The sequence below is a fragment of the Chaetodon auriga genome, chromosome 16 (assembly GCF_051107435.1).
Source record: "Chaetodon auriga isolate fChaAug3 chromosome 16, fChaAug3.hap1, whole genome shotgun sequence".
In the NCBI taxonomy this organism is placed as follows: Eukaryota; Metazoa; Chordata; class Actinopteri; order Chaetodontiformes; family Chaetodontidae; genus Chaetodon; species Chaetodon auriga.
The window spans coordinates 14,830,301-14,857,234 of NC_135089.1; the positions used below are offsets into that span (position 1 = coordinate 14,830,301).

Below are 26,934 nucleotides of genomic sequence, written 5' to 3' on the forward strand. Positions count from 1 at the left end.
AAAGTGATGGAATGCTGTCCTGCAATGTTTGTGCGTGTTACAGGTGTGTCAGCCCTCTCTCTCACACACGGCTACCCTTTGCATTGACAAATCATGACATGCACTTGCTTGTGTAATAAGCCTGTTTTATTCTGTGTAGCTGATACAAGCATTTCTGTAAAAAGGACGGAATTAAGGAGAGTTTCCTGAGAAGAACCTGATTTACCTGAGAGGTCTGTTCACTCACTAGACACAGGAACCACGTTTTAAAGCAGGATTATGCTTCCACTTTTGCACTCCAGAGGCAGACACTGTTAAGCAGCCCTGTGACATCCTATAGTTGTACTCTCCCAGCAGTAAGGCCCTCTGGATTGCACGCCATTCCTCTGAAAACTTGGATGAAATATTTAATCTTTATGATGTGACTCTGTATGGCACTCTGAGAGGCCATGCCTGTTCGTGTAACGCTGCCTTAATGACTTGTTGGGATGACTATAGTTTTCACTGGGGAGTGAAGGGGCTCTCTGTACCCCTGGCGAGTCAAGCCGCCTTGGTCACACCCTTCCCAACTCGCCCCCCCACCTCCCACTCTGCCCGCCATGTTCTGGAGGAGGAGATACGTGTAGCCTGGCTTTAGCTGGCTTAGCATTAGCATCACATAGCTTGGCGGAGGCGCAACAAGCACCCTGGACGCCGAAATAAGTAGTATATCTTGATTTTTTCCTTGGAATTGGCGAAACTTGTTTATGGGTTTATATCCCTGGACTGACAATAGAACGCGACGTAGCCAAAAAGATATGGTAAGTCAACGTCGGCTTTCAAGATAGTCTAGTTGTTTTGTTTTTCCAGGGTGTCCTGTAGCGTAAATCCAGTTTGCTCTGGTGATGTCTCCACCGAGCACCCGTCTTGGCTGCTAGCTTGAAGGATTGCTAAATAGCTTAGCATGCTAGTTGGCTTAGTCTTAGCACAAAAGACGTTGGGGAGCTGACTTGAATTGTTGTGTGTCTAACGTTAGATGTAGGGCTGACTGTGAATCCAATAAATTGTAAGCTTCGTATTAGATTTAGACGCTCAGTGGTCAACAGTTGAATTTTTAGCTGAACCACGGGAATGAGGAGACTTGCGGCTGGCTAACCTAACGTAAGCTTCGCTAGCTTTTGATCCAACTTTTTTCAAAGCCAAGTTTTGATCACGTATTGGAAATAGACGTTGATCAGTGGTTGGATCCGAGCGCTGATATCAAAGTCAGTGGCAAAGACGTAGCGGAATAAATTTTGATAGAAAACTAACTTCTGTTGGGTTATGTACCATCCCAGTCAAAGCTGAATAAACTAAATCAACGCAAGCAAGTTAACGATGCTCGCTAGCCTATTTCGCTAGCTAACGACTACTTGTCGCAAGTTTGCGCTAAACTTGCTAACGTTAGCGGTAATCATAAGTAGCGAGTGGGCTAGTTATTCCACCGATGTATGAAAGTGACATTGCACAAACTTAGATTTCTGTTACACCCAGAAGTGTTTCGCAATTCAAACAGGTCATTTGACGTAAATATTTGGAGGTATGATTAAGACAGTTCACCTAGCTCAAAACAAATGTTGGCTAAAGCTACTTTAGCTTGTGTGCTATCAATCGCATCAGTTCAACGAAACGCAGTGATTTTTTTTTTAGGGGGTTTGTTTATTTTTAAAAGAGCAGCTTCATTACTTTTATATCCTGGACCAATGCACCATGCTTCCTTAGAGATGGCTGCTTAGTTAGATCCTACTATTGTTAGTCTGAAAGGCAATCCTTGACATCCACATACTTCTTGAGATTATTGGGGAAATTCTATTCGATGTGGGCGCTGTCTGCGAACTCGCTCCGTTTCCAATCGGCTAACCCTGCTGGTAGGTACTCAGGTAGAAAGTATTTGTTGAAAGACACCGAATAGTGGCACGGTGTATTTACTTTATTTGGCACAATTGGAGATGCTGGTGTTTCGATGGGTGCTTTTTATTCAGAGCCACTAAGCCCACACAAACGTGGCCTGAGAGAGGGGCAGGGCTTTGTCTATTGTCACGATGATCAGTCAGTCACAGTGGGTGACAGATGCATCATCACCGTCCTCCTCCCTTCCCTGACTTGGCTTTGTCTCTCAGCCAGCCGGTCAGGGAGGACAAAAGGCGGGGTGACATGCCGATCAGAAGGTGTCCTCTCTTCCTGTCTATTCCTCCCGTCTTCAGGCTTGATGCACATACTGAGTCACAGTCACTTTAGGGCTTTTGGAACACGTGTCAGTGGTTTGATTTTCTTTGGGTTAGACTTGATGCGATTGTTAGTTTGGCTTGTAGGAGCTTAATCCTTGAGCAGCTGAGTGGTTGAGGATTAATTACTGGTATATGTTGTTTGTGAACTCCTAAGAAGTAAGTAGATGGCGAAGGAACCGGCTGGATAACCTGATGTCACACTGTTGCACCTCCCCACCCCCCCTCTGTTCTTAACACACACAAAGATATGGTCTCACTCTCTCTCTGGCGTGCACACACACACACACACACAGGTGCACACAAGCACCTGGTTGTGCAAGCCCTCTATCTCCAGATCAGCTTTACTCTTGCTGTGTGGGACTGTCAAGGTAGACCTGTTCTCAATGTACTGGTTCTCAAACCCCTTAATGCTAATCACAGTTTACCTAGGTCTTGCCAAGACACACCCAGACACCGTGTGCACAAACACAGGATAGATTTGGCTTGTTGTGCTCTTACATCAAACAGTTCACTTGTGTCCAGTGTTCAGTTGTTAATTTCCTTCTTGTTGAAGTCTGTAGCAAATTCCTGTTGGTCATGACATTGCCTCACACTACCCAAAAGTTGGCCTAGGGGAACTTTATGATATGTCTTTCTTTTCTCATTCACCATTACAGTCTTGATCTCAGGTGTAGATCGCCCTCCCTAATGAATTGATTTACATTTCAATAAGGAATCTCACTTGAGAAGCACCAGAAAGACATGTTGTCTTTCTGTGTAATGCATTCATTATATACTTGAATTGTGTTCACATTCTGTAATATCTTGCTGCCATCAGGTTTGCACTGGAAATGCAGATATTTTTTAATTCATTCTTTAAATGTAAACATTCATTCATTCATCTTCTATACCCGCGTATCCCTTTCGGGGTTGTGGGGGGCTGGAGCCTATCCCAGCTAGCAATGGGCGAGAGGCGGGGTACACCCTGAACCGGTCGCCAGCCGATCGCAGGGCAACATAGACACACACACAGACAGACAACCATTCACACTCACACTCACACCTATGGACAATTTAGAGTCACCAATTAACCTAATGAGCATGTTTTTTTAAATGTAAACATCACAGCATCAAATTATTTTGCAGTTTGCTGGCTAAAAGCTACTCCTTGTATGCAACAGATCTTATAATGTTATCAGTTAAAATGGGATTCTACAGTAGGACTACAGTAGATGTAGGCTGTTGAGCTGTTGCAGGATACTGTCAGTTTCCTGCTGATGCTTCAGTTCTCGCTATTTCTAAGCATTAAGAATCAGGAATTTCTCCATGAATTTGACAGCTTGATGCCAGAAAAGTCAGCACTGCTAGTATTACAACAAAAACACAAAATGTAAGTAGGTATATTATAATGGAAATATATAATGTTAAATCTACTCTGATGTAAATCCAATATTGCCACTCTACAGTTTGGATGGCAAAATATGTGTAAGTAGATGGATCTCTGTTCTTGTTGTATATCACTGTATCTCCCAACCACAAGGTTTAAGATGTAGTTCACTGACAATAAAGTAATGTATGCTTGGATAACAATCCAGGGTTAGGACTGCTGATTGAATTATAAACAGTATTCTTAAAACTGCATTTGTGTGTGGATAATGCATTTAGAAAAAATCTGTTAGAAAAAAAGACCCATGTATGTGGACAAGGCATGAAAGGGTGGCAGTGGACTTAAAGTGTATGAGTTCATCCAAGGCTGCAAGAAGTAGTCCCTGGACTAAATGATTTTTTTATGGTTAACTTCCTGTTCCAGCAATAACAAGACATAATGACAGTTTGACAAGAATGACAGGCTCAGTGATTCAGACATAATGAACCTGCAGTGACACATGAATATGTATTTCGACACGCGTGCACACACACTGTGCTGTCTCTTCTGGGCCTTGGGGCTGGAGTGATCCAAGCACAGAAGGACTGAAGGAAGGCAGGCCAGTGGTGTCTTGGGGTGGGGGGCTGTTCCGGGGTGTCGGGGGGTGGGACAGACAAGACAGACTCTCCTCTCTTCCTAGTTTCTGCTATGGGTGAATAGGTGATTATAGCAGCAGATGTGTCATTAGGTCTGAGCTGTATTCATGCGGATGCAGGGTGAGGAGGAGGGTGCCGAGGGAATGTTTGGGGGGGCATGCCCCACAGGAATCACATTTCACTGGCGCTAAGTGAATTTATGGGATGTGCCAAGTTGTTTTCTTACCCCTCCTCCCCCCACTACCCCCAGCAACCATACACTCACACTCCTTCTCGTTTCCTCACCCTCGTCCTCCCCAGCTGTCTTTCCATTGCATTGCAAGGCAGGAAGGCCCCTAAAACAAACACATACACGTGTAAATGTACACAGACTCTTGGTACTGTGGAAATATTGTTAAATGCAGCAGTTAAAAGTCTGCATAGACAGCTAATCGCTTTTAACACTCTTCTCCTGTTCATGAAAGCACTTGTTTGTGGGGCATGTCAAAGCATGCTTGGTGCCGGGATCAGATTACTGAAAAGGACAACTCATCATGGGTCTCCCCAGATGGTAGTCAGAGGAACAGTGGCCATGAAACGATCTCTGCAAGCCTAAGATGCTTTTCGTTACGCAGAGCAATGTTTCGAATCAGATTTGGTAAGTTTTCAGTTAATGTGAATGCGTGTAACTGCAGCAATGTGGTGCATGACAGTAGTGGAGGATAAAAGCGTGTGTGTGTGAGATTTTCTCTGGATAAATGGTAGTAAATCAGTCTTTGTACTAATCTGGCTGAATGATCATGCCAAGCAGATCGTGCTGTGGGCGTCTTTGCATCTGAGCTCAAACTATTATAATATCTTATTTCAGTGAAATTGATTTTACTTTACAAACAGCCCCTATCACATAAACTTTAGGACATGTTTTGGCAAACAGAAATTGAGTCAGTGGTAAATGTGCATTTCATAACTTGATGCTACATGCTAAAGCAGCTTTCTTCTTATATTTGATTGCATATGAAAATTTAATGTGTAGGTTGTACAGCTGTGTGTCTGCACACACTTTCCATACCTGTATGTGTGTGTGTGTGTGTGTGTGTGTCAGTCAGGAAGTGATTAGTCGCTGGGCTGCTGATCTGTTAGAAACAGGACAGAGGAAACATAAGTCACTCCACTAGTCATAATCAGACTGGAAATGGTTTATCTCCCCTGCCACCCACCAAAGGGTGGAAACACATTTTTACTCAGTCATTGCTCTGGCGTCTCTCATAGCAATACATCGATTGCTAAATACTGTGGTGATGGGAAAGAGCGTAGATGAAGGTGCATTACAATGTAAAGAGAACGGTGCTTGAATTTATCTGAAATTAATTAAGCAAAACTTTGAGTCAAGCTCTGCTAATTCAGCTATTACCTTTTGTCTGTTTAAATCAACCTCTGAATAAACTTCTTTTTTTACATGATATTCAATTCAATTTAATGAAATATAGAATCCACAAAGTAGAGCTTGTTTGAATTCTTACTAACTTGAGACTTGGTGTAACTGTTATCCCTTGTCTTATTAGACATTATAATATATATCAAATGCCACTGCCATCAGCAACATTCTTTGTAGCCAGTCGTCGTTGATGTGATTGTTCTCAGTAACTAGAGAAAAACATCACTTCACTGTCTAGATTATTGGAGACATTTTTTGTTTCAGTGAAACACTGGCAAGGGCATTATTACAGTAGGCCTGTAGTTTGTGCATTTTTAATTCTTACTGTGTTGTGTTTCGTATCCCATGGGTCTTTTAATTGGTTCCCAGTAATCTTGTTTGCTTTTGAATGTTTTGTGTCACATTTCTTGTCCTCCAAGCCCACCCAATGAGCTACTTCACCACCGCACAAGCCTGACTACCTTAACATTATTGATTCTCAACACCCTCCCTTGCAATTTGCAGCTGGGGTAAGCTTACTGTAAACTCAAGTGAGATTACAAAACTGGAAACGCAATTCTTTGTCACAACACCCCAGCCTTCTATTATATGAAGGAGGCAGGCTTTCTGCAACTACATGGAAATTGCTTATCTAAGCGTGAAAGTATGAAACGTATTGTTCTCTCTAGTTTCAAAAAGGAAGGCACTACAGCTGCCCCTATATATACAAAATTATCTTCACAATCTTATTGTTTAAGTGTGGAAATGGGGAGCGTGCTGACACCTTCAAGAAAGATACTCTTGATTAGACCAATGACTTCACCAGATGTTTCATAGTATGCCAGATGTTTCTCTAAAGAAAGGTATGTTAAATATTATATGCTTCAAACGGACTACTTAGGGGAATGTGATTAGTTGGAAATGTAGGCATGCAACATGAAATGTAAGTTGTTATAGTGTTAAGGATGCTCAGCTGCTGGCGCATTTGGATGGGGGTTATTACTCTGATTCCAACAAGAAAGAGCTGTGGTGTTTGAGCTTTTAGTTTGGCTGTATGTAGCAATTTTCTCCTTTCTCATTCTGTTACCTTTCCGAAATGTCTTTTTCTTCTCTTCCTTCCACTAACCTTTTATTTGTCTGTCTATCCTAGGTGATGGCGTGGTCACATGTGCAGCCAGCACTGTGTGTGTGGAAATGGTTTTAACAGACGCTTTTCTGAAGGACTCGGGAACACTGCCCTGGCCTGGAGAAGCCTCATAAACAAACACACACATACACAACACACACACACACACACACACACACACCTGTGCTCCAAGAAGATTTGCACATACACACGCCACCGCCGTGCCTTGAGAAAGGACACAGGCGCACGGTCACATAAAGCAAGCTTCTGCTGAAGCACACACACATCTACACCTCTGTGTGTGTTAGCCTCTTTTACCTAAACATTATTGGTGCCCAAGCTCCTCTCCTGTCTGAGAGTGTACCTTGTATTTCTTCCTGCCTGCCCCATCTCCACCGCCACCATGCCAAGCTCCACCATCCGCCGGCAGATGAAGAACATGGTGAACAACTACTCTGACGCAGAGAAGAAAGTCAGAGAGGCCACGTCCAACGACCCCTGGGGCCCATCGTCTTCCCTCATGTCTGAGATCGCTGACCTTACTTACAATGTGGTGGCCTTCAGCGAGATCATGAGCATGATCTGGAAACGGCTCAATGACCACGGCAAAAACTGGCGCCACGTCTACAAGGCGCTCACCCTGCTCGACTACCTGATCAAGACGGGCTCAGAGCGAGTTGCACTGCAATGCAAAGAGAACATCTTCGCCATCCAGACTCTGAAGGACTTCCAGTACATTGACAGAGACGGCAAAGACCAGGGCATCAACGTCAGGGAGAAGAGCAAGCAGCTAGTGGTCCTTCTCAAAGACGAGGACCGCCTCAAAGGAGAGAGGTAAGAGCTTTGTAAATCAAATTTTAATTGAGTGTGGTTAAAAACTTAAAACAGTGGTTAAAAATCTCAGCAGTCAACTTGTGTTTACACATGTGTGGAATGATTTTGTGGTTAACATAAAATGCTGGCACACGATTCTGTTTAATACACTATACAAGGCTGTGCCCAAATCAGAATTCACTAAGTCATACCTGATGCTGCAGGGTTGTTCATGGGACAGTGACTTTGCACACGTCCTTGTCCTCTGAAAGAGCTTTCTAAAAATGGTTAAAGGCTTCTTGTGTGCTGCGAGGTGGACAAAACCATACCAGACCCCGGCACGGCTTCATCTATAAAACAAAGACTTGTGCTTTCATTGTGTCCAGCTTTACTGCTGCTGACTGTAACGCTGTGTTGATAAAGTATTGACTTTTTACTCGTGACCATTTGAGAAAGAGCTCAGACACATAGACATAGAGCAGAGGAGATGCTGCAGCGTCATGGGGCCACCTACATGATGTGTAGACAGTTTTTAATGGTTGTTGCTGCTTTTGTTAGTGCAATTGCAGGAGACTGCTATCTGAAACATCGACTAACTACTCGTACTTGTTTGGTTGTACTGTGGCAGTATTATTGTTATTACTTTCTTGCTGTTGGACATCAACATACACTGTAAACAAAATCAAAAGACAATCACAGCACCAGAGATGGGGTTTTACCATTGGTTTTCCCCTTAGATTATCATATTGTGATTATCCCACTGGGAGCTGGGGTACTTTTAGACTGTACATTGTGTTTTCACACCTGTTAGTTTCAAACAAGGTTTGGTTAAGTACGAGCAATGTTACTACACTTGAAAAACAGCTCCAGAGCTAATATCTTTTTCAGCTCAGCAGCTTTAGAAAACACCTGCCAAGTCAAATGTGCACAATGTGCTTCACATACAACAAATATGAACAAAATAGAATAGAACATGAATACACATTTAGGTACATACGAAGGCAAAATATTCTAAAAATGATTCATCCCCTGGCACCTAACAAAGATCTCAGTCAGTCATTGTTTAACTACATGAAGTAGTGGGTCGTCCAGTGTCTAATGTCAATTATGCAGTTGACAAGGTATATATTTATAAGGATGTTTTTGTGTGAAGGTGAAATACAGAATTGTGTAGCATCGGCGTGCCTGCTAAGATACATTGTGCTTCAGTGAGAGTGAACCAAGTGGGGGCATACAGTGTACAGATTGAACAGGGAGGAACCTGGTACTGAGACTTGTGGGACCTCACAGCCAATGTTAAAATTGCCAGACTTAAAGTCAAGACATGCAGAGAATGTCCTGCATCCTGTTACGTGCATAGACAGACAGCCAATGACACAGCCAAATAGGCCAGTTGAATTTTCTAGTCTGCTGAGTAAAATGTTGCGGTCAGCAGTGTCAAAGGCTGCTGTCAGGCTTCGTAATACTGAAACAGACTGTTTGTTTGAAGCACTGTTGATTTTTAAATCATGTATTACTTTTATGAGAGCTGTGTCAATGCTGTGATTTGTCCTGAAGCCGGATTGATTCGATGTACGTTGTTCAGATTGTTGAGTAACTACGCAGCTGTTTGTAGACACCCGTATTTGTCAAGCTCTGCAGAACTGCATCTGAAAAGATGTGATTTAGACGATGATCTCCTATTCTTGTATCATTAGTTTCTGTATTTGTTCATTTGTCTTTTTACAGTTGCTTTATTTGTTTGTCCATCTTCTTGTAACACACATTATCTTAGATATAGATCATGTTTTGACAAAAAACAAGGCATTGAATCATTTCCAGAACTGTACTAATTGGCCCAAGGTGGGGTGCTCGTCATTTGCTAGACAGTGTATTTAGTCTAGTTAATGGTTTTGCTGTGGCATTTTTGAATTGAAACATCTGAAACTCTAATTCTCAGGGTGGTTTTGGTAATAGATCTCATCTCTTTATTTTTTTGCTCTAGAGCTCCAAAGACCAATCATCCTTTTGTACCTCATGCTTAGGATTATAAAAATCTTGACTTGAGTAAGGACGATCGCTCATTCTCTATTATGTTCATTTATTTTATGTTTTTTTCCTCACCAGGTCTCAAGCTTTGAAGACCAAAGAGCGTATGGCCCAGGTGTCCACAGGGAGTAGTCAGATGGGTTTTGGCAGAGGCTCATCTCAGCCCAACCTCTCCACTTCCTACAGCGAAGAGTACGGCAGGTCAGAGGGCTCACCTGCGTCCTACCATGGCTGTGAGTATTATCTTTGAGTTACCAGATAAGCTGCGCACACAGACACACACTTAGAGGGCTCAGTCCATACGAACACATGCAATACAGAAATTCCCATTATACTGTATTGTGTCCCATTTGGTGTAACTTTGGCCTACATCCTGAAACCTTCCCCTCCCCCTGCTCTGTCTCTGGCTTGCAGTCCCACAGTAGGGCCGCATTCCTCAGCACACACACACAGAAAGAGAGAGAGAGAAGAGGAAGCAGAGTTCACCCCCCTTGCCTCTATCATCCACATGACAGAGGAATCTGCTCCTCTTTTCAGTGATACACTCACTCCTCTGGAGACACAGTGAGGGAGAGGTGTAGAAACACGGTGGCAGACAAGAGAGATGTGAATAGATGAAGATGTCACTGAGAAATACACGATGGAGACAAAGAAGTGAACAAAGCTGAACTTGAATAACCTTCAGGGTGCTTTTTGTTCATAAAGTGTGCACAGTATTGAATGTGTGTTACAAAAATGGCAATGAAGTGACACGTGTGGGGCTTATTTTCTCCAGATGTACATTACTCCCGCCTTCTTTAACTAGAATGATTTTTGATTAGTCTGATATCTTCAGAAGATATTCGAAGTTCATCATGCCAAGGTGGGAGAAATATCACATACTGTATTCCTCTGTAAGTTAACAATATGCATAAGGGATCCTCATGCTTGGTAGTGTATTTGGTGAGAAGTCATCGTTGCTCTTGTGTTTCTATACTTGAATTTCTGAAAGATGGAGCGAGAGAGGGGTAGACTTGAGAAGAAACAGAAATCCCGGTCAGGAAATGGGGTAACACAGAGAGGGGCAGAGGGGAAGAATGAAAGTTGAAGTGAAAGAATGAACCTTGGCCTCTTTTCCTTTCATCCTCTGACCCCCCCGGTCCTTTGTACACAGCAGGATGGCTGTGTGTATGCACGCGTATGTGTTTGTCTCTCGCCGTGTATGTGGTTTCAGCCTACATTGATCCTGGAGGCTGGAGGTGTGTCTTCATCTTTTACTTGTGGTCCACATTCCTGCATACACGTTATGTTTGAGTGTGTGTGTGTGTGTGTGTGTGCACTCAGAGATGGAAGCTCCAGCAGCTGAGTCATCAGTTGAGAAAACTGAGAGACCGACCAGTAGGAGTGTGGCTGGGCTGTCGCTGTGGGCGTTGCCAGGTGGAATTGTTGGGATTCCAGTCAAACTTCCTGAGGATTGTTGTCCAGACAGGCTTTGAATGAATGGCCATGAAAGTGTGACTGTTGGTGTTCACAAGGCATATCACCCAGTCCCGGAATTATCTGGAAAGGTCTGAAATTTGTTTGATCTCACCGATTAAAACATCTTTAATATAGTATGCGGGTCTCTTTTTTTATGTTAGGATTTTTCTTATTTTTCAGCATCCTGCATTCTTCATATTCCTGTGTGTCTGTGTGCGTCCGTTAACGTGTGCATGTGTGGGTGAAAAACCTCAAGCAGCACCAACCACAATACTTTCATCCTTTTATCCTTGGGAGGTTGCGCTACTGCCGCGTCTGCCTGATGTATCACTGTGCTCACCCGTTAGCCCAAGCTCTGAGATGGTATATCTCCAGGCATTGTTCCCTCTGTCTGTGTCAAAATAGGAAGAACTTGATGGGTGGCACAGCTCCTGGTATCCCTGAACAAGGATAATCAGCCGCCCTTCAATCCTCAGTTTGGCTAACCTTTCAGATGTTGTGACATCCTTAGATGGAGAGAGTGAAGCAAGTCGTGTGGAGCTGATGCAGTGCGCTTGCTGCATTTGAAAAAGCTCCATTTGCATACGCCATGGTCGAGCCCAAAAAACAAGCACGTCTTGACAGATGCCCACCGCAATGGTGTCGCTTTTGGTTTTCAGTGCGCTTGTCATGCATCTCTCTTCAAAGCAATGAATTTGTGCATGCAAAAGACATAACATCTTTACGGCCTCTTAGGCTGTAGTTTCTATGAGGTCAGCCAACCAATAGTAAAGGCAGGTTTTGCTCTAGTTTTTTGCTGTGCTTAATCAGGCTCCTGACTTTGCAACACTCAAGCTGTACATTTTCACAGTTTCACACTTGATTTTTGGAAGACGTCTGATGAAATAATAGGATTTGGAAAGTGCATTTAAGGAACTGGCTCATTCACCAGGTTTCTAGCAGCCACTTAATTCTTTTGTCTGGAGAGACAAGAGACAGAGTGTCTGCAAATGTGGGAATAGTTAGTGGTTGACACCCTGGGATAGAAACCCTGTGTGCGATTATCACCACATAAATCTGCTGCAGATGACACAAGTGGTCATCAGCCCTTTTCACTTTCTCCAAAGCTCTGTTCTCTCTGTCCAGAGCTTGAATCACTTGCTGCACTCAGAATCCGAACTTTTTTTAATGTGTTTTCTATGTTGAAATTTTTGTTTGAGCAACTAAAGAAAAAATTCAGTCATTAAATTTGGTACGATTGAAAAGGATATGAAACAACTGGACTAAACTGCTGACCCAAAGAGTATTGGCACAAATACTGGAGGAATAACCCTGAAAATGATGCTTTCCTGGATGCATTTTTCTGCTAGCAGGCAGAGCTGCGTCTGTGAGGAATGCCAAGAAATTGTGATTATCCATATATGGTCCATTCCCACAGTGGTGGGCAAGAAACTAACATGTTTTAGTTGGCTTTGAGTTTTGTTTATTTGTCTCTCTGACTGGCCACCATCAAGTGTTGTACCGTATGTTACTGTGTCACCAGTTTAGTCTCTCTTTATGCTTAGCAATTGAAAAACTGTTGTTGAGACTGCTCGCAGATTTTACTGTAAAGAGAAACGTTCCGTCCGAATACAGGAATGTAATGCCATATTATTCCAGTATATTTTCCTTGGGTACAGCGTCTCTGTGTAGTCTTTGGTACCACTGTGTTCACTGTCTATTTCAGGCAGGCTGATGTGGAGGTCACGGCTCAAATCCCGCCAGCTAACAAAACACACCTTTACCCCTGGTACTTCTTGTCACTTTCCCTGGAGACACACAGCCTGGAGACCAAGTTAGGGAAACGTGGGTTTGACAGGGAGCAAGCAAGGCAGGAAGTGAGCAAGGAGTCAAGGAGGGAGGAGAGGAGTCGAGGAGCCAGGAATTGTAGATGCAGTGAATTAATTATTGAAAATATGTTGGTCGTTTTCATGAGTATGCAGACATGAGGCTGTAATGCTGCTACTGAATCAACACACAGTGACCTTAATAAGTTGTCGTTGCACAGGGACATCCCCAAATTACAACTATTACGTTGGCAGCTTTTTTTCAACCATTTCAAGGAAGACCAAGCCTTTTAACCATTGTTAAAAGGTCACAGTGTTCCTTTACAAAATATTGTATTAGTACCATTTCCTCATCATTGAACCATTTGATGTCATACAAATCAATTCTTGGATGTAAGAAAACCTGCTGATGTAACATCCACTTTCTACAGAAGTCTTGACAGGGCGGGAGGTTGTGCATCAAACTGTGACGTGTCAGATAGTGAAACAAACAGTCAGTGTTTCCCCATGTCGGATTTGTGTCAGTGTTGTTGTTTTGTCTCTGCACATAGGCCTTTATGTGTCTCTTTTCTGATGGTTTGCGATCAGAATTGTACACAAGATCATCGTGATGTGATGGGAGTATCCACATCAGCAGCAGAACATGTCGTGTTGTTAACACATTCGCCTTTGTATCTGCTGATGAGGAGAGTTCTTCTGAAGATCGCACACATCCTATGACCCTACTGATCTTTGCTGTTAGGAGCAGGGATGTATATAAAAAAAACTGGGCAGGCAGAAGGAGAGAGACAATGTTTATTATTGTCAGTTGGAGAGCTATGTTAAAGTTTGAGAGGAATTGTCTGTGGTCGGCCAAAAATCCATCAAAACGTTAAGATTAAATTGCACTCCACATTTTTTGTCAGCGCCTGCTGTTCATTATGGATAAAACTTTGGCTTTGAATTTGAACAGCAGACGCTCTTAAACCATGCTACAGAGAGCGCATGTTTTGTGTACAGCCACCTTTGTCCACCCACAACATTCACACATGTACACAACTGCACCAGGCTGGACTGCTGAGAAATGATGAAACAGAAATAGTGACATCATATAGAGAGACACGTCACCTCCCACACCACGGTTCCCACAGACAGACGAGCGTTGAATTGAGTACGCGCTACCTTTACTGAGAATCTTTTGGCATGATGACTTCTTTCTCCTGTCCAGATTTTGTGTGTGTGCGTGTGCACGTTTGTTGCGTGTCTGCCACATGCAGCGTCCGTGTGTTTTCTGTTCTGCCACATGGCCCGATGTAATCCAATAAACTGAATGGACCTGTCGTCCCTTCCAGGCTCCCTAAAGAAGCCTCTAATCATGCACAGATAATTTCCATAGCCTGCGAGGGTTTTCAGTGTATTCCATACAGTACGTGATGGAGTCCCATGTGGCTTTGATGTTAATATACGTTCTGAATGTGTCTGTTAGCCACGTCTCCTAATGCGGGTTCAGAACTGGAACAGGCCAGACCTCAGACCAGCGGAGAGGAGGAGCTACAGCTACAACTGGCTCTGGCCATGAGCAGAGAGGCTGCAGAGCAGGTACACACACATGTGCTAACATGGCAGAGCATGAATCCACGCTTGTCATTCTCTTTTCTTACTGTGTGTCTGCATTTGAAATGTGCAGATAGTTGACATTACATCTGTGGAAACCAGCTTTTATTATTTCAAAGGATGACTTTACGGGAAGTTATGAGTAATCATTTTTTACTTCATTCCGCTTCACGCCAATACTTTTCCCTGTCATGGGTCATCCTACTGTGTGTGTTTAGGAGGAGCGCATCCGCAGAGGGGATGACTTGAGACTACAGATGGCCTTGGAGGAGAGTAAGAAAGGAGGTCCAGACTCGGCGAAGCTGCCCAAGAAGAAGAAAGAGGTAAAATACACACAGCATGGAGGCTCGAGTGACTCAGTTATTCCATTATCATGACCGTGCTCCTGAAATAGTCTTGTCTCTCCCCATTCTGTCTGCTGCTTCAATAGCAGTAGTGAAACCACTAACTGGCAGCAGACTGCCTAGTTTACTCTTCATTATTCTGCCTGAAAAGCTGGCTGACTGGAGTCTGAGGGCACGCAGAGCTGAAGTGATGAAGTAGGGCTGCATGACTGTGGCTCATGTTTTATCGTAGCACATAATGACATGACCACCGTCAGTACATTTGAATGGCATCTGTGCCGTTGTTCTCTCCATCTTCTCTCGTCTCAGTTTGTCTGCACCCTCTTGGTCTTTCTAACCCACTCTGTCTGTCTCTCTCCAGCCACAGTCATCTTTGATGGATTTGATGGATGTCCCAGAGCCCGGTGCAACCGCTGACCCCTGGGGCGCAGGGGCCGGGGCAGCTGCCGCGTCAGAAGACCCCTGGCAGCCTTATGGTATACACACATACAGTACAGACGCTCTTCACTGGAAAGATTATACTGACACACTGATTGTCGTTATTGAGAAGTATTTGTGTAAACAGTCAGTTTGTGTGTGTGTGTGTGTGTGTGTGTGTGTGTGTGTGTGTGTGGTCTCTGCTCTCCACCTGCAGCTTGCAGGACTGTGACTCTTTGTTAAATAGGAATGCTGCTCCACTGGCCCGGCAGCATTACTGCACAGAGGGGGCAGGAGGGTGGGGGTTTTTTAGAAGAAAATATCATGAAGGAAATGAGTGTGGAGGAACAGGAGAGACAGGGAAGGAGGTGGTGGGGAGGTAGCTGTGTAAATGTCCAAGGAGGACAGATGAGTAATAGAGTTAGTGCGGGTCTGTTGAAATACATGCCTGCTATCATTTGACCTATTTCACCTTTCTCCTGCTGTCTTTCTCTGTCATTTTGCATACTTCACCCAAACCCCCATGATCCTCCCCAACATTGAACCTCTCCCCTTCTCCATAGGGTCTGCCCCTAGGCCAGCAGCCCCAGTGGACCCATGGGGTGCTCCTCCTTCAGTCCCACCCATGAAGAGCAGTGATCCCTGGGCAGCAAACTCCACTCCTGCCCCTGACCCATGGAGCTCTGCAGCTGCCCGCCCCAAAACCTCCAACGCAGGTGACCATCAGGGGAAAAAGTAGCTCCTGCTTTTTGTTTTTTTTATGTCCACAGACATCAGTTTCTAGAACATATTTCTGGAAGTTTGCTTGGCTTGAGATCTTTCAGTTCTCTCTGTTTTAAAAAATGAGAACGATCTCTAAGCAGTGGCTGGCAGATGTCTCAAAGACTCGACAGCTGTGTCAGAAGGGGCTCACACGGCACACAGTAGCAAATGCTTCTGCACATCTGAGTACTTTCACTTGCATGTTTTGTTCATTTGTCTCTGTTGGTTTATTTAAGTATCCATACTCATTCATAGTTTTCTGTTTCCATCTGTCTATATGTCTGTGTGTCTGTGTGTGTGTGTGTCTTCTGTGTGATTTTGTCTGTGTGTGTTTGCGTTGTCCCCTTTCAGGTAGCTTTGACCTTTTCAGTGCATCCAACGGTACGTCCAAAGAGGACTTCTCAGAGTTTGACAGCCTGCGCTCCTCCTCCTCTGTCCCCGCTGGTACTCACCCATGTCTTCGTCTCTCTATTGACACGGAGTCTGTGTTGTTTTTCCTCAGTGTCTGAAATGATGCCCGTCTGCAGAGACAAATGTTCCTGCGAGGCACAGACACGCACATGTCTTGTCTTTGTATGTAAATGTCACCAGACCTGAGCAAAGACAGCGTGAGAGTCCGATTTTTTGCAAGCAGCTGATGATTTTCCATTGCAAATGCAATAAAATGCTGCAGTAATAAGATCAAATGGAAAACTAGCTACTTGCTCTGGTCTGGTCCGTTATCAGTGTGGTGTAATCTGATGCAGCTTGTGTGTGTTTATCGCCAAATACACTATTAGACCTGTGCCATCTTGTTTATGGAAACCCTTCTAGATTCGATGTGATAAATCTTGTCTGGTGCATCTGAACCAACAACAGATGTCCACAGTTAAATGAAAGCCATGCACAACTCCATTCAGGTTGGTGTTTGAGAGGGTTCCAGTGAACAGTTTAGCACGAGTCTGGAGTGTTTTTCTCATGTGGTTTGGCAGTCACTGGGTGTGGGAGGGTGACATTGGTTTCTGACTTGAGCTCCAGCTTAAACATTTCTGATACAGTCAAGGACAAGGTGAGAAGAAACACGAACACAGTCACATTCCATTCTCCAGGAAGGAAAAGTCGATGTTAAGGAAGCAGCCCCCTGCAGGATAACTTGGAGAAATGTGACTATTTGAATCCGCTCTGGCTTAAATCTACAGGATTTATGGGGCGTTGATTCACACTTGGCCCGTCTTATCTTATCATGAGCCTTTTTTTTTGGCTCTGCTGCATCTCAGTTTCTGTTCTGAGAAGACAGTTTCCGTCTTTGACATTTCCTCTTGTGTGTGTCGCAGCTGGCATGCTGGGTTTGTGTGAGTGCATTGATGAAGGTCTCCATTGCTGAGTGGGTCAGCCAAGTTGTCTGTTCTCTCATAAAAGCATTATAATCATTTTATTGCATCAACTCAGTTTTATTTCCGGTAAATGTGAATTTGGCTACTCACGCACAGGTGGGTACTGTGTTGATTTAGCATATTTTGTATTTACATTGCACATATTTTTAAGGCTTCTGCAGTTCAGGACTATATAAGAAATGTAGTGTTCCAGGATTCAGGATGTCTGAGTATTTTATTACAGTTTGTTCCCTCAAAGAGAAGTTAACAGCTTTTCATCTATGAAATACCCTCTACTCTTTGTTCCACAGGTGATGGGGGCATAGCATCCTCCATCCCCTCCCAAGCCAGTCTCGCTAGCAGCGGCAGCCTGGACCTCTTCGACCCCCTACCCACCTCCTCATCTATTTCCATAAACCCGACTAGAAAGACTCCAGAGTCCTTCCTGGGTCCCAATGCTGCCCTGGTCAATCTGGACTCCCTGGTGACCAAACCAGCCCAGCCTGCGCCGATCGTCAACCCATTTTTAGCTTCAACAGGTGGGGAGAAGAAGGGGGCATGAGAAATATTCTGACTCCTACCACGTCTTTTTTTGCACTTTTACAGACTATCTATGTCACATTGTAGAGATGTTACTTTAGGAAATTATTTTTTATAATCTAAATTCACAGGCAGGCTTTTTTAAGCAGGTTAAAAAAAAAAACAAAAACGTGAAATCGTGCTCATTAGATAACAATTGCTAAGCCAGGAAGTGGAGTCAGTAAGTCAAGAGGCATGGACATGCACGTGCAGGCCTGAACACACCCATCTGCACAGTTTAATGTTGAATCATGGACCATTTCCTGTCTGTGTTAGCTGACACTCGAGAGGGGAATCGTACCTAATTCATTTCAGTGTTCAGTGTTTAAATAACAAAAATATGAACATTCTATTTATCACAACAACGTTCACCTCACTGCAGAGCCCAACTCCACATGTGCTGTATGCTGCTGGTGACTGCTACTCTGTGAGCTCGGTGACATTTGCTTTCTTCCTTTGTCCCTGAACGCATCTTTATTCAGGTGGCTCCGCTCCAGCAGCCCACGCCAACCCCTTCCAAGTGAGCCAGCCAGCGCCCCCCACACTCAACCAGATGCGGATCAGCCCCATGCCCGCCGGCTTCGGCGGCATGCCCGAGCCCATGTCCGTGCCCCCTGTGCCCGCTCAGCCCGTCACCATGGTCCCCCTGGCAGGGATGGCCCCCATGGGCCACATGATGCCCGGAATGGGTGTTGGCGCTGTGGGAGGTGTGGGGGTGAATGCAGGGATGAGTGCGGGGATCCCGGCCTCCATGTCCATGCCCCAGCCCCTGATGAGCATGCCACCCCAGGCCGGGACGCAGCCCGCCGGAACCACCAACCCGTTCCTTTTGTGAGGCGAGGGGGGGTGACTTGCACCAGAGTAGCCCCCCTCTTCTCTCTCTTTTGCTCTCTTCCACATTGGCTCATTAAGAAGCTTCAAAATGAACAAGGAGATGTCTTGTCCCATTTATCCCTTTATAACCAACTCCAAGCCAGGTTGTAGTCCCAGCCTGGCCTCCTCCTACCTTAACACACTCCTTTACTCCTTCCTCCTCTGTCTCTTTCTCTCAGTGCTACAAGCTGCCTAGTCCTGTGTGTTCCATACTGATCTGACAGTGATGTTGATGACCACAAACAGTTTGCATCTTTCTACAGACTTACAGAGTAGCAGCGGTGTTTACAGTTTTTCCACAGAGGCAGGACAGGACCCCCTCTCTCCTCCCTGTCCTCCTCTCATTCACTCGCCTCCTCTCCCTTACTTCTTCCCTTTGGATTGCTCCTTTCTTCTTCTGTGGTGGAGTGACAGGAGAGTCTGACTGTACTAACGCCAGGATCTTTATCTCTTCACTAGAGCTAATCTTTTATAAGCCCTGTCAGCTGGTGTGTGTGAGTGAGCGAGTGTGAGTGCACATCTCAGTACTTTTACACTGTGTATATTCCAGTGGGTTTTATTTACACACACTGGGGTACGGATGAGAGATGGGCAGATGTGTTTATACTCTTGTGTGTGTGTATGCGTGTGTTACTAAGCAGGGATTTTGCACAATTTTTTTCTCTATTTTGTTTTCTTTCCGCGACTGTTGGGCTCACCGTTACACCTTAGCTAAGGGAGGGAGGCTAGCCGCTTAACGACACACACGGCGGCGGCGGCAGCGGCCCTCAGCACCACTCGGTCACAACTCTCGTCTGGTCAGTTCCTGTCAACTTGGACCTTTTCCTGGCCCTCCACATGAACTTCGACCTCCAGGGGTCACGCGATAAACACTGAACACTTATCAAAGGAGATGAACTCCTTGGCCCAGGGGTTCAAAACGTGCTCAAACGCTATTTTTGTGTGTGTGCGCAGGTGTACCATTAATGCTCGGATACTAACAGCCACATGTCGGTGTATTTGTCACTGAGTCTCCCCCCCAGTGTGTGTTTAGAGAAAAAGACATGAACTTTGATGGCGTCAGTGTTTTTCTATCTGAACATATGGATGCAGCGAGGGCATTGTGGGACAGGTTTTTTTTTTTTTTTTCTACCCCTTTTTAATTTGTTTCTAGGGTCAAAGGGAAGAGGGGTGGGATGTGTGTGTGTGTGTGTGTGTGTGTGTGTGTGTGTGTGTGAGTGTGAGTGTGAGAGAGAGCAGTTTGCATGAGAAGATATGTTTAGTTTCCAAGAATAATGAGCAAGTTCCATTTCTCAGTTAAGTGGAAGTGACTTAGAAATTGCTTAAGTTGGTTTCTGAAGTGCAAAGTCAAAACGGGGACAATGTAGACGTCTGCAGCCTTAAGTGTGTGTGCGTGTGCATGCACGTGCACATGTGTGTGTTGTGTGTGCAGCCATTTATCAAGTGTTACTATGGTGTCAGGATTGCAAAAAAAAAAAAAAAAGCTCTGGGTTTAAAGAGCACGTCAGCCACTCAGCATTGTGAAGAGAGTTTACCTCAGAGTGGATTTACTGTGGCTAATCTATCTGCAAGAACATTACCGGGTGCACACACATACACACACACACACACACACACACACACACACACACACGGGGCTGTTCCAGAATCAGCCTATTGATAGCACAGGGATTCCCGCAGCAAACAACAATGAGACATGTCATGTAAACAAGCAGTTGTTCATTTTGTTGGTTGTTTTTGTTGTTATTTACTCCTTAGATGTAAATGCATAGCCAAGTCTTTCAGAGTTTCGGAGCTGTGTACTAGCATGTTATCATCTTCATTCTCTCTTTTGTCTATTTTCTATCATTCTAGTTTTTTCACCCTATGGGTAGGCTATGTCATTCTCTTCTCTTAGAAGCACAACAGTTACCAAAGTCATAGCGACTGTGATTTCCGAGGACGTCGTACTTTGAGTAGTTTGAACAGTAGGGTCACACTTCACTGACGTTTTTTTTTGTTTGTTTGTTTGTTTCTGTTGATGGATGTTCATGATATCAGAAGCTCCACTGTTATGGTTTTTGTATTTTAGAGCTCAGTGTTCAGGAGTCTGTGTAAGAAAGTGTTACTGTCGGGTGGATATCAGCACATGTACTGACAGCAAGCTGAGCATCTCTGTCCCTTCTTTAGGTTGAGAAAAGTGGGTTGATGAAATACAGCAGACGGTGTGTAGACCCTTCTTCTCTTTAGGTCACTGTAATCCCTTCTCTTCAGTTCTGTTGATATCACTGCCAATGTTTTTACTGTGGAGGGGTGTTTTTATTGTTTTTTTTTTCTTTTGGTGTGAGTTGGCGCCCTCTCCTGGTCTGCTGTGGTATGATAGCTACACCACAGGACCCTTGATATTTCCACTAAACGCAGACCTTCATTTCTCTCAGGCAAAAAGGAGGGGCAGCTCCAACCGTGTGTATGATTTTGATGATGATGATGATGATGATGATGATGATGAGGGTGGTGATGATGATTTTATGCTTGGGGTCCTGAATGAATGGATGCAACACTGACTAGCAGAGACCAGCAAACATTTTTAATCTTGACTAAATATATGCAAAAATTGGAGTTGGAAAAAGTAAAAAGAAAAAAAAAAAAAAAGGTAAGAAGACTTATCGTGTGATGTGTTTTGCAAAGTTAGATTTGCTCATAAAGTCGTGTTTATTGAAATGCTACTATGATATTCTAGCTGAGACGTGTCACTTTCTCACTGGCCTTAATTTCACTGCGGCCTGACCTTTAAATTCACTCCAGTGATTGTGGAAAAGGTTCTTTCATTGATGCATTGGGAAAGGAAAAGAACAAATAACGTAAACATTTACTGTCTTGAACTAATTCAGCACTCCCAAACAGTCAGACGACACTGCAGTTGAACACTTTTCTTGATCCCTGGCAGCAGTTTCACAGTCGTGGCTATGGTGCAGTGAAAATGTGGCCTGTGTGTAGCGAGCTCCTCTGCGTGTTACTATGTATTCACTATGCTTTTATCAAGAGGACTAACTGACCTTATGGACTGTCTTTATATGCATAAACAGCCTCCTTTACTCTTTTCCATGTCTGTCTATTTACCCTTCTCATAGTACTGGGAGCAGGCTGCTTTTTTTATTGGATACGTGCTCAACCTGTTGGCATTATAACTGTATAATATAATTTATCATTTGTACTATTGTAACATACTGTTCCTCTGTATACCTTATTATTCTGTGTAATGGGTTTTTGTAGGAAAAATCACCGTGGTATTTTAACGGCATCTAAACAAACGAACGCAGCAGGTCGCACCCTATTGGATGAGGACAACTGTAGCTGCATTGGTTCAAAATAAAATGTGTATCACTTCAGCTCTGTAACTCCTAGTGTCTGTGTCTTTTTTTTTTTTTTTTTAATTAAACCGTATTTCCAAGTTGGAAACTGACATTTTCACGAGACTTTGGGTAGGGTGGATTCAGTTTGAGGCCAAACAACTACAGCCCTGAAACGGTGCTGAAATAATCGAAAACATGTGTTTAATGCATTTAGATATGAACAATTCAGAGGTAAAATCTGCATTTATTTAAAAAAGTAAAAAATGTAGTAAAACAGAAATATTCAGGACCGTACAAATATACCTGAGCTTGCTTATATTTGAATACATCCTGGAAAATTTCAGAAATTCTGCACATTTTTCCTAAAAAAAACACTAGGCACAGGAGTGTGTGTGTGTGTGTTACCACTTTGCATTTTCCATTTCATGCATCACCCTCCATCAGTTGTTTCTGAAACAGTCTTTTGTGTTATTATATTTTGTACGGTTGTTCCTCTGTCGACCAGCCAGATGTGGCAGACGGTGTGTTTGCAGGACTTGATGGTCCAGTGTCGTAACCCAGTTTCTTCATATCTTTAGTCATGATGTGAAAGGAGACGGTGACAAAGCCTTGGGAACGAACCCGTGTCACTGCAACACACAAATAATACGCACATTGAATTTGTGAAGCAACACATTTCAATCAAGTTGGGACAGGAGCAACTAAAGACTGGGAAAGTTGTGGAACGCTCCAAAAACACCTGTTTGGAACATTCCACAGGTAAACAGGTTCATTGGTAACAGGTGATAGTATCATGATTGGGTATGAAAGGGGCATCCTGGAAAGGCTCAGTGATTCACAAGCAAGGATGGCGTGAGGTTCACCACTTTGTGAACACATGATTGGATAGAGGAGATTAATACATGGGCTCAGGAAGACTTTGTAAAACTGTAGGAGCTGCAGTGCAAATAACACATTACTGTTAATGTTAAAAAAGTAAATACAGACAAAGATGCACAACAAACCTTCTCTGCCTTCACCCTGGGCCACTACTTTAGGGTCTGTGTACTCAGGCCGCCGTCCCAACAGCCAGCTTAACAAAAAGAAAGACATGTTAACAACTACAGAGAAGAAAACAGGCATCGACACCTCTGAGTGAACTCAGTTACCTGTATACTGTTTATACTGTATATACACAAGGGTTGCAGTTTACATGCAGTTACATGTAATGTAAAGCACAACTTCGCAGTGCATGAGCTTGAATGCACCACCTCAACCAGATCAAGTGGAAAGACAACACATGCTACCAGTGCTGCTGTTTGGACTGCAAATCCAAAGGTGTGCTCCTGTGCATCTCTCATAGCCTACTGGGTTGGTGGGAGCTGAAAGGAACAGTGGGTGCCTTTGTGTGTGTCTTTCCACACATTGATAACAGCAGCTGGCAAACAAGACATACTGATGTGGAGTATTCTCACCACACAGGCCTAAGACTGTTTCTGCAGTGGGTCTCCCAGTCACACTTAGAGGAGCAGTAAATATTTGATAACATTCAGTTATCGGCCGCTTCAACCAGCAGACAGCACTGCTCAGCTGCGGCACCACAGCTGCTGGGAGAGAAAACTAAAAACACGACTGTTCACACATCTCACCTCGTGAATTTCTGAAGTCTCCACGTGGGCTCAGGAACAAACATGGGGATGGTTCGTGTATGCCTGAGACGTAAAAACACATAACAGGTTCCTCTCAAACAGACAATAAACAGGAAGATGTCAGATCCTACCTTACTATGTTCAAGCTTAATTTCTGTGTGTAAACCATATCTGCAGGCTTTAGGCGGGGATGTGATTTCTTTTACTAACAAGTCTCTTAAATGCAAGCATTAGTCCAACTACAACTGCCGCCTTTGCTAAGCTTTCCTTAAAAAAGAAGAGGAAACAAGCGGAGGAAACACTGACCGTCCAGGTGTGAAGGGGATGTGTGTTGCTCCATAACCCCTGACCACATCATTGCCAAACACGTCAGGACCGTACACACTCACCACCAGCTGAGGCCCTGGAAATGAAAATGAAGTCTTCATTTTAGAATTGTGATTTCTGAGGGGTCCAAAAAGTATGAAGCTAACGGCTACGTGTGTGTCATGCTCACATCCAGCGGGGTTTGTGCTCTTAAAGGTTGTCTCCAATGGAAAGTTCCATATTAATTTGTGTGAAGACTGGCTGCCCTTACAGGTTATTTGGGTGATGCCTTCCTCCAACCCCTGAAGAGAAACAGAAAACAGAAAAACTTCTTAGTAAGACGATGACCTGCTGTGCTCACATAACCAGATTTCATGCACTCAATCAAAAGCTTTATGAATTTCACAGTAAAGGACAGTGACACGGAAAACTACTCAATTAACGTCACACAGTCACGAGCATTTTACTTGTTGCTTTGCTTTACATGCAAACTTGCAATACACTAACTGAATTCAATTAGACACCAGTAGTATATACATCACTATCACTGTACAATCACTGCTCATGCCGGGAAGCCAGCTAACGTTACTCACCGAGGTGGGAGCCCAGTCGTGGCCGTAGACAAAACAATATTTGCAATACAAGTTGTCATACTCTGGAAACTGAAATGCAACAAAAATATCATCTTTATGTCTGGACGCAATGAACAGAACTTTGACATGCCACCGTGACGCGGGTGTTGCTAACGCTGGCTGAAATTAGCTGCTAGGCTAGGCTACAACGCAGGGGCACTACTCACGTTCGCTCCCTCAATTTGACCGTTCACTGTGAGAAGAAACACTGCCGGGTTGCTTGTGGCCATCGCGGCTTCCGTTTAATATATTTGTTTAAGGCGTCTTTGCTTTACGAACAATTCAATCCAATTTACAAAACCCCTTTGCTAATCATTCGTCTCACCCCTCTCCGTTGCTAAGGCGACGTTTGCTCCTCCTTACGGCAACCTGCTTGGTCCAGACGGAACGGAAGCGCCGCAACGGTGCTGGAGTTGTGAACGTCCCCAAGATGGCGGCAGTGTACCAAACACAAATCCACGCACTTCCAGTTGTATCGGAAGTAAAGGTTGCATCCACCTGCACTGGAAACCAAGTCTTGAGTGCCTCTTCATCACTCGATTAAATCAGAGGAAGGCCACGATATGTGGTTGAAAGCTCGGGGAAAACAGAGTAAGTTGTAAGAAATGTCGGCAAGCAAATGACAGCTGATTTTGCTGATGTGGTGCGTTGAGGATGCCTTCTTTCATGGGGTTTTCAGGGAAATTAAATGCAAATAGTATTTGTTTGGTAATTACCAAAACTCTCCAAACTCTTGTAAAACATATACATTGAACAAACAGGTTAGCAAAGCGACTTACCACGGGCCGAAATTGTCCAGATAAGCTCTGTGCTTCTTCTGTTACGTGGAAAACATAACTGAGCCATGTTGTCATATAAAGTGCTGAATTTATCAGGCAAACTGCTGTCGTTTTTGCAGGTAATGTATGCAACTGCATTTGATACAAACATCATTACCTCCCCAAATTGTTTCCCAGAGTGTTAATTATTTGTCAGGTAATTAAAGCTTGTCCTTCAAACACAAACAAAATGGCAGTTTTACAGTTGGAAACTGTTTTTCCACTGCTGTGTACCATTGAGGATAACCAAGGGCATGTTCTCCAAAAGGGTGATTTGTAGCTTAATATTTCATGATAAACTTGAAATGAGATCAAAAGTATTTCATATTTCTCTACCAGCATTACTGTTGAAGTCAAAAGTTTACATACACAGTTTAATACACAGTGGTTTTCACTTCATTTCACTTACAAATCATCACATTTCCAGGGGGTCAGAAGTTTCCGTACACTGATGTTGACTGTACCTTTAAACAGCTTGGAAAAGGCCAGAAAATGGTGTAGTGGCCTTAAAAGCCTCTGATAAGCTAATCGACATCATTTGAGTCAATTGTAGCTGTGCCTGTGGATGTATTTTAAGGCCTGCCCTCAAATTCAATGCAGCATCATGGAAAAATCAAATGAAACCTACCAAGACTTCAGAAAAAAACATCTGGTTCATCTGTGGGAGCAGTTTCCAAACACCTGAAGGTACCTCGTTCATCTGTACGGCAGTGGCAGCGTCCTGTTGTGAGGACTGCTGCGCTTCACAAAATAGATGTCATAACAAAGAAAAATTATGTGGATATATTGAAGCAACATCTCAAGACCTCAATCCAGTAGAAAGCTTGTGGGCAGAACTGAAAAAGTGTGTGTGAGCGCACAGTTCGCCCAGCTTGGTCAGGAGGAATGCACCAAAATCCCAACAACGTACTGTGAGCTAAGTGTACGTAAACTTCTGACACACTGGGAACGTGATGAAAGACATAAAAAGCTGCAGTAAATTGTTCTCTCTGCAGCCATTCTGACATTTCATGTTCTTAAAATAAAGTAGTGACCCTAACTGACCTTAGACAGGGCATGTTTAAATTAGATGTGAATGAATTGAACACTTCAATTAGTATATCAACTGTGAAAAAACAAAAATCACGTTTTACATAGACTTGTTTGGGGAAAGGTGTTCTGGTTGCTGGTTGCAATCCTGCTGTGCTGTCGCAAATAATAATTACGGCAGGCTCTGTGTGATGAACCCGGCAACACCATGCATATTTCTGGCCCATCATGAAGGACTTTGGGCTCAAACTAGCATATACTTTGGTGTAATTATTACGCTGCGTGTCCATTTGCTGCCTTTGTTCAGATAATAGTTTTGCTTTGGAAAATGGACTGTTTCTATCAGCCCTGTCGCACACACCACACACAGCTCAGCTCTGTCTGTCTGTCTCTCTGTTTGCTTACAGCCCCCGCCTCTCT

At 43.9% G+C, this 26,934-nt stretch overlaps 2 protein-coding genes across 5 annotated transcripts; one reads left to right on the forward strand and one right to left on the reverse strand.

The window, feature by feature from the left end:
- Positions 1-599: 599 nt before the first annotated feature.
- Positions 600-21,372, forward strand: epn2 (epsin 2). 4 transcript variants are annotated; one of them, XM_076752303.1, is made up of 10 exons: positions 600-779; positions 6,770-7,579; positions 9,665-9,819; positions 14,315-14,427; positions 14,661-14,765; positions 15,148-15,262; positions 15,767-15,919; positions 16,317-16,409; positions 17,629-17,856; positions 18,379-20,230. In XM_076752303.1, exons 2-10 carry the CDS (start codon positions 7,149-7,151, stop codon positions 18,729-18,731), a joined length of 1,746 nt encoding a protein of 581 aa, XP_076608418.1. In that variant the 5' UTR covers positions 600-779; positions 6,770-7,148; the 3' UTR covers positions 18,732-20,230. The 4 variants fall into 4 exon arrangements, 3 of the variants coding, with proteins under 3 accessions (XP_076608418.1, XP_076608420.1, XP_076608419.1); XR_013078314.1 differs by lacking the exon at positions 16,317-16,409 and having other exon boundaries at positions 630-779; positions 18,379-19,394; positions 19,988-20,355; XM_076752305.1 differs by lacking the exon at positions 16,317-16,409 and having other exon boundaries at positions 604-779; positions 18,379-21,372.
- Positions 21,373-22,279: 907 nt separating this feature from the next.
- Positions 22,280-25,022, reverse strand: b9d1 (B9 protein domain 1). The gene is made up of 7 exons (XM_076752307.1): positions 24,835-25,022; positions 24,629-24,697; positions 24,226-24,337; positions 24,036-24,132; positions 23,730-23,792; positions 23,106-23,173; positions 22,280-22,730 (listed from the first exon to the last, which is right to left on the reverse strand). The coding sequence occupies exons 1-7, from the start codon at positions 24,895-24,897 to the stop codon at positions 22,573-22,575; spliced, it is 630 nt and encodes a 209-aa protein (XP_076608422.1). The 5' UTR covers positions 24,898-25,022; the 3' UTR covers positions 22,280-22,572.
- Between the last annotated feature and the right edge of the window lie 1,912 nt (positions 25,023-26,934).